The 12,565-nt window shown below is 39.3% G+C and overlaps 1 protein-coding gene across 3 annotated transcripts; it reads right to left on the reverse strand.

Moving 5' to 3' along the window:
• Positions 1 to 957: 957 nt before the first annotated feature.
• Positions 958 to 10,121, reverse strand: anxa11a (annexin A11a). 3 transcript variants are annotated; one of them, XR_003986982.1, is made up of 16 exons: positions 9,964 to 10,121; positions 7,967 to 8,254; positions 6,773 to 6,855; positions 5,725 to 6,108; positions 5,486 to 5,573; positions 5,137 to 5,231; positions 4,700 to 4,813; positions 4,421 to 4,511; positions 3,786 to 3,865; positions 3,632 to 3,688; positions 3,443 to 3,536; positions 3,233 to 3,328; positions 2,950 to 2,956; positions 2,123 to 2,181; positions 1,893 to 2,015; positions 958 to 1,796 (listed from the first exon to the last, which is right to left on the reverse strand). XR_003986982.1 is itself a non-coding variant. In XM_030442475.1 (15 exons), exons 2-15 carry the CDS (start codon positions 8,250 to 8,252, stop codon positions 1,737 to 1,739), a joined length of 1,563 nt encoding a protein of 520 aa, XP_030298335.1. In that variant the 5' UTR covers positions 8,253 to 8,254; positions 9,964 to 10,121; the 3' UTR covers positions 958 to 1,736. The 3 variants fall into 3 exon arrangements, 2 of the variants coding, with proteins under 2 accessions (XP_030298335.1, XP_030298334.1); XM_030442475.1 differs by lacking the exon at positions 2,950 to 2,956 and having other exon boundaries at positions 5,725 to 5,961; XM_030442474.1 differs by lacking the exon at positions 2,950 to 2,956.
• Positions 10,122 to 12,565: the final 2,444 nt, after the last annotated feature.

Below are 12,565 nucleotides of genomic sequence, written 5' to 3' on the forward strand. Positions count from 1 at the left end.
ATGATATCAAAACTACAATGCGGGCCGAAACGCTTTGAAATTACCACATGAAGTTCTTGTAAGGATGTCTAAATTATCTTCTCAGAACCAATCAAATCGCAATTTTAATCTTCATTCAAATTCAAGTTATTGTAATCTCAATATCTATCCAAGGCCCTCGAGCGTATTCAGTCATTTCTGGTCAATTTTAACATGATGTGACCAGAAATTTTTCCTCCAGCATGGCTGTTACCCAAGGGTCCCCCTCTCCGACAGCACTGCAGACATACTAGACTTGTTTAATGTGGCCAAGGCAGCTTTATGGATGCCATTAATTCCACGGGATCCCCCCTCCACCACCATCCAACCCCTTTCAGAGTTATTGATTGTTGTGCAGTTAGCTCACACACATTATTGTGGCCAGTCGAGCGCAGAGCCATGTCTCTACAGTCAAGTGTGTTCAACAGCATTTTAAGTGAAACCAACAGGATGTAATAAGGCATAGAGAGCTCCATGTGCAGCCGCGCACGCTGACCTTTCTCTCCTCAGGCAAACAGGAATTATGTATCTGTGCTGCCTGAGTGAAATGCTGCGGATTTACCTATTGGTTTTCTGCACTGACTTGAGACTTTCATGATGAGAATGATGAAAGAGAATGAAGACATTTCTTTTTTATTTTAAGTATACATTCAAACTGAATTGTGACCATGGATATGGATCTGATGCCATCATATAATGATTCATATTCTTCACAGCTGTGAGTAGGTCTGCTCGTTGAAATTCACTGTTGAGGTTGATGTTAAGGGTTCAATGAAAACACCGCCCTCTACTGGCAAACTAAGTCCACTAACAAGTGCTAACAGCATCAGGGCAGTCATGAGAAGGTCATGACAGTTTTGGAAGACGTTATGTAAGATGTTATCTGATCTGTATTTCACACAGGGATTCATTTGCTTGTGAACAAGTAAAGAGATATCATAAGATATAACTTTTACTGTTATTTTAGAGGGCACTCTTTATGTAAATAAGGCCTGTTAACATGTGTCTTGTACTGTGCTAATTTTGATCTATTTTACATATGAATCCTGTCACATACTCCCAGTGTGGGTTCCAAATGTTTATTTTCTGACACTCATGAAGACAAAATAACAACTTGTGAAATGCGATTCTTGAGTCTGCATGGTACAAAGAAAGGTATGCGATATACAAATTAATGCGTCAAAAATGAACAGCACAAAAATGAAGGAAAAGAAGTCATGGGTGGACAGCATATAGAAAAGATGATACAAATTGCAAACATTATCAAGACAACTTTGGTACTTAGCTGCTATGTGTTCTATGTCATACTTTATTCAGCATTGCTGAAGATTAGGATATTAGCCGATAAACGTGTCAGATATAAGATATCTGATCATATTGGCAAAATTGAAACAAAATTTCTTAAAAATATAAAGCTCTAAAAATGTGTATGTAATCTATTGCAAATCTATCATATGGCCATATCTGTTCAACTGTTTTATCCAGCATAGATATCACAGGTGAAAAAAATATAAAACTTTGTGTGCATACAGCATACAGTTTAAAAAAGAAAGACAATATGTAACGCTAGTGACGTTCTTTAAAGTATATAAACATTGCATTTAGAGCACTGGCATGGCATGCTGGTTTGCAGATTGTGTATAGTGCATATATATTTGGCATTAAACTGATATTTATAGAAAATATATTTCTATCACATAGTGGACGCTGTCTCCTTTTCAGTCACTGCCCCCACAGAGCTTCAACAGGAGTTTCTTGTAGTCTCCTGATGTGTCTCCCTGTAAGTAAAAAAAAAATCATGTGAATTTCTCACTTAAAATGTGGCTGTAGGGTTATTTGTATTGATTATAGTATATCACAATGAGGATACTTACAGAGATGTGCGTGTACAGCGACTTGCCGTAGTTTTTGACATATTCCTGGCGGATATCCAGCATGTCTACCTCAGAACGGGTGACCATGATCCGGATCAGGGTTGTGTCTTTAGTCCCAGCTCCCTGAGCACATGCACACACACGTTGACATAAATATTCAATATTATGCTTCACTTTTTTAAGGTAGTAATGTATAGAAAATGATTATCCAATAAGACGGGGTTTCTCACCTTCATGGCCTTGTAAAGTCTCTCAGCGAAGTAGGCAGGTGTGTTCTTAATACACTTGACTGAAACAGAGAAAATACTCATTACATCACCAGCCCAATGTAAACATTAATTTATTATTTTATGTTCTTGCTTTTTAGTTAAACAAAGCACTAAAATACTAATCAGCACGTTGCAGAGAACACACTCTAATATGTATCACTACGAGGTGAGAGGGAGTGAAACAACAATACAATAATATTTATGTGCCATCGGAAAAGTTTTGCACACACTGAAGGAATATAGCAGGATGGGAACAAGCAAATTAAAGCTGCATTAATTCATATCTAATTAAATGTATTTAATGAAACTACAATGTGGACTGCCATGCTAGTGCAGATACACTCATGACTTGAAATGACAACAATGACTATCTTTTAACCCTGTTTGAGGCCAGCACATTAAGCATCTAGTTGAGTTTTAGTATTTTCATCAACATTACAGCAAACCACCAAATTGCCAGAGGCAGGAGGTTGTTTTGCTTTAAGCAAGGCAACTTATTTGTCGGTCATAACAACTTTATAAAAGCTGATATTAACTCAGAGCTGTGTTCTTGGCATTTTCTGCCCCCTAGTGGCCAAATATTGACTAATGCAGCTTTAAAAAAAAAAAAAAAAAAAAGATGTCAATGAAAACAGAAAGAAAGCATTGTCAAAATGAGTGACAAGAAACAGAACGATGGCAAACATCCAACACTGCAGTGCACACCACTTCACAATAAACGCAATCTGAATGAAATTGCAGATCAATGGAAGTTTTCAAATTAAACATCTAGAAACAGTTTACTGTACCATAACTCTGAGAAATGTTGGCAATAAAGGAAAAAACAAAGATTAAGTAATAAACAGCACTCCTTCCTCCAGCACTATGTGTACTAAAATAGCTTTAATGCTTTATGTAATATAATGACCGTGGAAAATGTTTGATGGTTAAATGTTACGTCAAACATGTACTGCGGAAAAAGCCTCCACACTTGTAACAAACTAATTATGTGGAGAAGACTCTGACTCACACAATACATGGGTGTGGCCATTCTAAGAATAGACCTGAACATGTGCATCTGCATATTCTTACCCACTGCCAGCATGCCACTCTCCAGGTCTCCGGACATCTCCCTGCCGATGCTCTTCTCGATATCTCTGCCACACATTTTCTGGTACTCAAGAAACACTACACACACGATCACACACAGACACATACACACACCCTCAGTATGACAACAACAGCTAGCAGAACTTGGTACATCTAATTGGTTAATCATATGTGTGTAAACATAAAGAATACCTGTTCTGAGATGGGGTTTGCTCCTGGCACACAAAATGGCATTAAACTTGGACTCATCTGTCCCCAGCTTATTTTCTCCTGCAGCATACAGGGCCTATATGGAGAGGAGCAATGTATACATATCAACACGTCTTTAGGTCAGGTAATTAACAACATAAAAACGACCAAAGAAAATGAAGCAGACTGTACCTGGGCATCTTGTTTAGCCAGAGAGATGTCAACAGCTTCTCGTTCGTCACGATTACCCTACAAAAAAAAAGAAAAGCATATTCAAAATCAAATCTGAAAATAGTTGCCAAGACGAGAGAGGTATGCAGATAATTAAGGTGCATCATATCTGTACCTGGGCGAGGGAGATCAGAAGCCTTCGGAAGTGGCCTGAGGTATCCCCACTAATTGCACTCTCCAGTGTCTTCTTGTAATCTGAAATGGAATACAATGAATTGTATAAACAAAAAAACTAAAAAAAAGGCCACACACAAATACATGGGTACAAACAAGAGATATTTTGAAGGCTGATAATCAATATTTTTTCTAATCTGAATATTTTGTTCTTAAGAAAAGACTGTTCCACTGCATTTCAATCATAAGGCACCGACATGCTGTAGGTAGGTAACCCCAATTACTGGGTAAAAGGACATTAGGATAGTGTTGATAAACAATAAGCATAAAAAGAATTCGCAAATAACACTAAAGAAATCTTTATTTTTATTTTTTAAAAATAGTTGATCAAAAGCCTTTCTGTAGTTGCAGTTATGAAACCTTGGTTTTAGTTTCTTGCGCTCGTATTAAAGAACTCTATGTGTGTCAGATAACTAGCCATACCATCTGAATTAACATCATGGTGACATCCAAATCCACAAACTCTAAGCTTATCTACTTCATAAAACCATTTCCACACTCTTTTGATGCTGTGTGATAGAGGAGAAGAGAACAGTAGAGGGAAAGCAGTGCATTAGCCACCCCGAGGCATCTCACCTTGTTTGTAAATACGGTTGATCTCCTTGATTTCAGCGTTGGAACGAGAAGACAGGATCTCTATCAGACAGGCTTCATCGGTTCCGGCACCCTGTCAGGAAGGAGAACAAAGACAACCTGACAACTTCATCCTCTCCATCCTGTTTGTTTGTGTTTAATGAACCTTAATTCAGACCTAGAACTAATGCATTTCTTTATAATAACGTAACTTTTTTTTTAAGCAAAGAACATTTTTCATTATATGAAGCACAATAACCAGGACTATAAATCAGTCTTTACCTTTATGGCATTGTTGAGCTCATAGGCATCAAACTCAGCTGGGGTCTTCAAAGTTGCCATGACAAGCTTCCTAAAGTCTCCAGACAGTTCTGAATGCAGATCCTTAACCAGATCCTGAAAATGGAAACATGCTTGGAATAACTCAAAACCATCATCAACTGCTGCTGTGAAAAACGTTCTGCAAGAGGCTCTGCGACACAGCTATAATGAGCTCTGAGGACACCCAATCCCCTCTCCATTTTTACTGGCAGAACTCACACCTGTTCTCTGCGTGTCATTATTAGACAGTGCGAGGTAATGCACACTGAACCGCATAGGATTCTATATTTAGTATTTGTTCTGCAAATATTTTCTTTTATGTAGATACCCTGGTGGAAAATGTAATCAGGTATCACATTATCAAGGTATATACTCAAAAATAGATATGAACATGTTACCTTCCCATAGGCAGTTTTGTAGGATCGGAGCAGAGGCACACGCTGCCTGTTGGAGCGGCTCCCCAGTAAGTCGATGATGGCTTGCTCATCAGTTCCTGCACAGACAAGCCCACAATGTTTGATGAGACACATATCACAGTTCAAGGAACACGTCTTTACTTCCAATCCAAGGCATTCCATGTATTCTTAAAAATGACAAATATCTTTCTATATGCAAAAACTACAGAAGAAAATTAAAGGAATACTCTCAAATGGTCAAATTCCAGTGAATCATTACAGCTCAGAAATAAATAAGAACAACAAAATAATGAGTAGAACAGTGCTTTAGGTCTCAGTCAATAGCACTCACCGAAGCCCTTCATGGCCTTCCTCAGGACCTCAGCATCTCTGAGTGGGTCAGCTCCAGGAAAGTCCTTGATTGTTCCCCTGAATCCTCTCTGACAATACAATACAGCAATTTGAGCAACACCGTAAGTGTTATTTCAACAACATGCAGATGTGAAGAAAGGCATAATAAGAAGACAGTATTTCATCATTTTAACCAATACATTCAAAAAATAATTCCGGTATAGTACATTTTTATATTACATTGATTGCTGGAGCTACTGGCATGGCTCCTCCTCCTCCGTAAGCTGGCATGGACGGATTGGGTGAAGGGACCTGTGGGTATCCTTGCATGGGTGCTGGTCCTCCTCCGTAACCACCAGCCATGGGTGCGTTGGGTGATGGGGCTGATCCAAAACCAGCCATTTGAGGATTGGGTGATGGTGCACGGGGGTATCCAGGCATTGGCTGGCCGGGGTATCCCATTCCGGGGCCTTGGGGCTGTGGGTACAGGCCATATGACTGTTGGTTAGCGAAGGGGGCACCATACCCGCCAGGCTGAGGGGCAGGTGGGTACCCCCCAGGCGCTTGGGCCAACATGGATGGGTTTGGAGTAAACCCCCCCATGCCTGCAGGGATCTGACAGGCCTGTGATTTGAAAAGATTGGCATGTCATAGTATGTGCACAGATGCTTTGTAGATTAATTAATGCAAAGCAAAGATAGCTAGTCACACCTTTTTTGGATTGTAATTCATTTTTCCTTTTTGATTGATTCATGGCATTGATCAAAGCTGAAACATTTTCCCATGTTATTTCCCCAATTCTGGAAATAACGACAGAGGAGCAGCTGAAGTTCATGTCCCAGATGTTTTGAACATTTTCTAGTTACAATACACGTAATATTTATCCAAATAAAGTGTGGCCATGCTATATTAGAGGGTGGAAATGTATACATCTGACAACACACATGAGAATACAACATAGACAACACAATGACTCAGGAAAGTAAAGGAGGGGGAAAAACTGCCTCAGATTGAAGAAGCGTGCACAAGAATGAAGTATGTGACTATTTTTCTCATGCAAAAGACCTAGAAGGAGAAGATGAAAAAGCAAATGGCGATGCTGAGGGTTTTTAGGATTCGGACTTTGGAAAAGTCTTACCGTAAAGTTACAGGATGAGACAGTCGGTGAATGGCTATGTAACTCATTATAACTGGAATATTCAACGTATTAATCTGATGATGTTTCATTATATTTGTATTAAGATTTTTCTGGGTGTACATAATGGGGATATTTCTAGGCTAAACTTACCATGCCAGCATTGTATCCAGGGTTGGACATGCTGTCAAGACCAATGGAGGGATATCCACCAGTAGGGCCACCTCCCCAGCTGCCTGCAGCAGACAACAAAGATAAAGCTAATCAGAAATGTTGCGGACTTACTGTGCTATCTGACAGAATTGAGAATTTTAGTCTGAGACAGGAATGACCCTTCTTCCTTTTTCTCACTTTCCAACTAGTTGACATGAAGGTGGAAGAGTGCTGGACAGAGAAAGGGAGTACTATGAGAAAGATGGACTGTGGGACCTACATCTCTTAGCAACAGCAGGGGTTTGTTTGTTTTTGAGGGAAAGAAATTCCACTCTCAACTATAAGTCTCATGATCCGCGTTGCCTACAAACACGACATTTGTGACTCACTATTTCTAAACTAGGCAGCAGAATACCCTGACCATGGCACACTGTTTTACTTCAACTCACATAAGAATCATCTTATGTGTTGATCTTGTCACTGTCTGTGCTAGATGAGAAAGTAGATATTTTTGGTAATATGTCCTACCATAACAACTAAGGTACTACAACAGATTATTGCTCTGAATTTGCTAACTTTCTTCTGCCACTTTCAATTTTATTCTTATAGCACCAATTCAGAACAAAAGTTAACTCACATCTGCAATATAAATATGACAGCTAAAACCAACAGCTTGTTAGCTTGGCTTAGCATCAAGGCTGGAAACAGGGAAACAGCTTGCCTGGCTCTGTCTAAAAGGCAGCAAAATCTGCCTACCAGCAATTCAAAGGTGAACTGATTGGCATGGTACATCTTATTTGTTTATCCACAGAAAAAAACAAAAAAAAACCTGAAGTGTGTTAATGATGATAGGACTCCAGGAGGTCACTGCATCCGTCCAAGAAAGAGTTCAGCACAATGATAAACCAAAATGTGCCATTTATACACCGACCTAGATACAATGCATTCATTAAGGAGCTGGACAGGTGATGCTGGTAGGCACATTTTCTAAGTTTCTGACAGCCAGGCTAGTTGTTTCCCCATGCCTTTAGTTTTCATGTTAAAATAAGCTAACCGGCTGCTGATGGTAGGCTTCATATTCACCTTACAGACATTGTAGTATCAATCTTCTCATCTATCTTTCGGCAAGTGAGCAAATTAGCACATTTCCCAAATTGAAAACTGTACCATTAATAGTGTGGTGCGATGGCTTACCGGTTGGTGGTGCCGGTGGGTAGCCTCCAGCCTGTGGTGGATAGCCTCCTGCCTGTGGTGGATAGCCTCCTGCTTGTGGTGGATAGCCTCCTGCCTGCGGAGGATAGCCACCAGCCTGTGGAGGATAGCCACCAGGTTGAGGAGGGTAGCCGCTTGGCTGCTGCGTATAGCCTCCAGCCTGGGGAGGGTAACCAGGCTGAGGTGGGTAACCACCAGGTTGTGAAGGGTAAGCACCGGGCTGTGGAGGGTATCCGCCTCCCTGCTGGGGGTATCCTGGGTAGCTCATGGCTGTAAAAATAAAACAGGTCCGTTAATCAATATGCTGGTAGACAAGAACTGTGACTGAAATGTTAAGAATCATCTTGTATAGCATTTCAAAAATTAACATCTGGTGAAGACAATGAAAAGAAAGAATTCTGCACCCTTAATGGCACCCTTAAGGCCCATTGAATGCATTGACATAGCAACAAGGAAGCTGAAAACAGTAGTAAACCTTTCCCTACCCTACCCAGCCTTTCCACCGGGCAAAATTCTTCACTGACATTAACCTATTTGAATTGAACTGAGAGAACTGGTGTATTTACACTGTACGCCTGCATTGAAAAATGTAAATCTCACTTACAATAGTTACACAGTTATTGGTTTTACTGGATACAATCCTAGTCTGCTTCACAGGTCACGTTCCTTGACTTAATGAAGTGCCTTAAATGCACCATCTGCTTACAGCCTTTGCTTTTGAATGCAGCAATGAGTGTCACACTGCGATCTAATGAAGGGCAAACTTTTCATTCCTGGGCAGATGGATCAAAGACATTCTTAGCCGAGTGGTGGGGTGGTGAGGAAACTTTCATTATGGTTTTGCTTCAGTATGAAAAGCCTGTGTTTCCGACAGGCCCTCTTGTTCCATGGTAAAACTGACCTCAGTGGACATGAATGGAACGGTCTTCTCTGCTTTGCATTTTATAGATGCTGCTGTGTTTGAATAAGCACACAGGAAAGAGAGCTACGCTGTGAAACCATGACTCTCCATTTTTGTAGGCAAAGATCATCGAGTCACAGGTCAGACTAAAGTAAATAAGTTTAACCTCTCATACACTTCCTCCTGCTGTGGTACCGCAGTAGATGCTGTAGAAAGAGACATGGTGAAACACTTCTCTAACGGTCAGAACAAATGTGGTTTGTCTACCTCAGGGGCTTTACAGTTCAGGTTGAAACATATCTCGTATAATTGCTTTCACACATCAAACTGTGAGAAGTCTGTGACTTGACAAAACCATAATGCACAGCTGCGAAACCTAACACCGTTGCACATTCGTATTTGCTTAGATAAGATCTCGTCTTCTGATTATCAATAGGTTGGAATGACAACCTCACAATGCGTTGTATAGGCGCTATTAGCTAATCTTTAAGTCAATGTCCTGGCTTCATGTTGTTTCAGGACGCTAGGTGTGTCAGCTCCCTCGCTTTAAAACTATGATAATTGCGGCCAAACTGCATGATATGCTCAACAGATTATGTAAATCATCAGCAAACACATATTTAGCTTTTCATTAACACGGGGAGTAACGTTAGTTTCATTTCGGACAGTAGGCTTGCTAATCCTGTACACGGCAGCTTCAGGCCTGTACAAGTCTCCATTAGGAAACGAGAGAAATTAGCGCTGCTTCCTAATCCCATTAATTTTACATAGTGTGGCTTATCAGCTGGGTCAACCAAACTACCTCTGCCTTTCTCCCGGAACTTAGCCTGCTAGCTAACCCGACATAATCGAGCATAACTCAAGCAGCAAAATCAGGCTACACGAGTATTTTTATAGCCTTGCTAAAAGCGCTGGGAAATCTGCTTTGACGTTGGCAGGCTAACGACAGCGTCGAGAACATTAAGAGTAAAACAAGCAGTCGCCACTTATCCAATAGTAACTTCTACCGTTTCGTTAACATATCTTTCATTACTCTAGCCTAGCAATGTTTGAGTAGTTGTTTGGTTTTAGCACTTACTTTAGTCCGTTTGCAGTCTCTTCCTGAACGCCGTGTTTCTCTGACAAGTCGTTGTATTGACTGTACTTAAGTGTTGTGGGTGGGACTCATAGTTTCCATGTAGGGAACCCACCCATCGCTCTGACTCGTCTGAGCGCAGTGACATACAGCCGTCCTGTTATCACGTGACAGCAGCCTTTCACATACCTACTGACTCCGAGACAAAAGACAGCAGGGACTGGACATTAATGACCTACGTGCTGGAAAATGTGACGTTGCCCAACATGTCACAATAGGTGTATTTTTATGTCACAGGTAGGTTATCCACACTGCGCCCTGCCCAGGTGAGCCTATCTTCAAGCTCTGAAGTGAAACCACCTATGAATGTTGCGTTTACTGACACACACACATTTACGAAGTCTTAACAATCAGATTACATTGTAAAGTAAATTAATTTTATATACTAAGAAGAGTTGTCTATTATTTGCCAAGAATACATCATTAAATGTAATAATAGTCATAATATTGGCTGCTTTTTCCGTCAATATTAGATAACTGAAAATAGACTTAAACAGAAATGTGTACATTAGTCAGTGTAGTTCAATACATTAATATGTTTCTATTTTTTAAACAGGACAGTTTTCCAAAGACAAACTTACACTTATTTAGGGGACTTGTATTTCATACTGATGCATTTATTTATTTCAAAGGCTTTTATTTCATATGACACATGTATTTATTATACATTTTTGTATGTCATATGACACATGTATTCATTATACTTTTTTTTTTTTTACTTCATATGACACATGTATTCATTAAACATTTTTGTTTGTCATATGACACATGTATTTATTTTACATTTTTGTATGTCATATGACACATGTATTTATTATACATTTTTGTATGTCATATGACACATGTATTCATTATACTTTTTTTTTTACTTCATATGACACATGTATTCATTACACATTTTTGTTTGTCATATGACACATGTATTTATTTTACATTTTTGTATGTCATATGACACATGTATGTATTATACATTTTTGTTTCTCATATGACACATGTATTTATTTCAAGTTACTTGTATTTCATACTGATACATTTATTTATTTCAAAGGACTTTTGCTTCATGATGGTACATTTATTAGTTTGAAAGGGAGTTCTGTTTCATAAGAATATTTATGTATTCATTCAATATTCTATATATTGACTGTTAAAATATAATAATATATGCAAATAATAATAATAATAACAATAATAATAATAATAATATCTGTGAAGTCTGTGAAGGACAAAAAATATATTTTGAGACTAGAATGAAACGAGTGTGAAATGAGTGTGCTTTTCTCACAGTACTGTATGTCTTGTTTTTGTTTGTACTGGGTTCACTGTGGTTGTGATTTATGGTTACAAACAAAACCATTTTTTTTTACCTACTTCCACGTCACTTAACTGCCTTTGTCAGGAAGAGGCACTCACACATTGATTATGTTAGGAATCACACAACTGTACCGTGTGAGTGTGTGTGAAGGGATTTGGCCACAAGAGGGAACCATATTTAAAGCTTTGTCCATATCATACCGGGGCCCGGGGATGCCCCCTTCAGGCTGGTTTGAGGGCTGAGACTTGCTTAATGCAGGAGTGTCATTGCCCAGGAGAGGCCTGGGGCTGGTGAGGACATTCTGACTTTATTGACTGATAAACGTATATGATGACCTCTGTTATAAAATGGTGATTATACACAAACCATCCAACTAATTTCTCTATGCACATATGTAGAAATATTGCTGAAGGCAGCTGAATGGCATTTGTGAAAAGAATGTGGAATGAAGAAAGCTGTGGTCCTGTTTTAAACAAACTCCAGCAATTTAACACGTGAAAGTGTTTTTACAAAAAAAAAAACCAGGACATTTAAAAAATCTGTGTTTACAGGTCTTGGGAGCACTACTGCATATGTAGCATGTAGTATAGAGGTAGTATAAAGCTGCATTTCATGTGATAAATTGCCTCCAGTGATGTCACTCAGTGGCTAAATTGCATTGTGGGTCATGTAGGCAGCAGGTTTTGTAAAGGAAATACATTTGTGTGGAATAAAAAAATATCTCTGGTTCTTCTGTGTCGATTTTGATAATTTGTTTTTGAACCATTCCTCCTGAACTACAAAAGGCTTTATACTGATTTTTTTTTCATACATGCAATAGTGCTCCCAAAGACCTGTAAACACATGTTTAACGTGCAAAATTAGTGGAGTTACCCTTTAATAGCCAGATAGTCCTTTAACATTGGGACTCTCCAGAGTTTCGTTAGTAAAATACAACCACTCACCTCCTTCCCTGAACAAACAAAACACTTACCAACACACACACACACACACACATCCACACACACCTCTTTTAAACACCTTCAGACAAAACAAGTGTTGCTGATAAATATTACAAATAAGTAAATACTAAAAACCAACATGTGGCTCAGAGGCAGTGTGTTAAATTATTTTAATTCTGTAACACAAACTGGTGGTAAACACTTTAGTTGAAGAGTGAGAGAAGGCAGATGAACCGTTTGTCTCATCCAGTATGGCTGCGATGAATATTCATTCCGACCAGACGCTGATTGG

The sequence above is a fragment of the Sparus aurata genome, chromosome 15 (genome assembly GCF_900880675.1).
Source record: "Sparus aurata chromosome 15, fSpaAur1.1, whole genome shotgun sequence".
Classification (NCBI taxonomy): domain Eukaryota; kingdom Metazoa; phylum Chordata; class Actinopteri; order Spariformes; family Sparidae; genus Sparus; species Sparus aurata.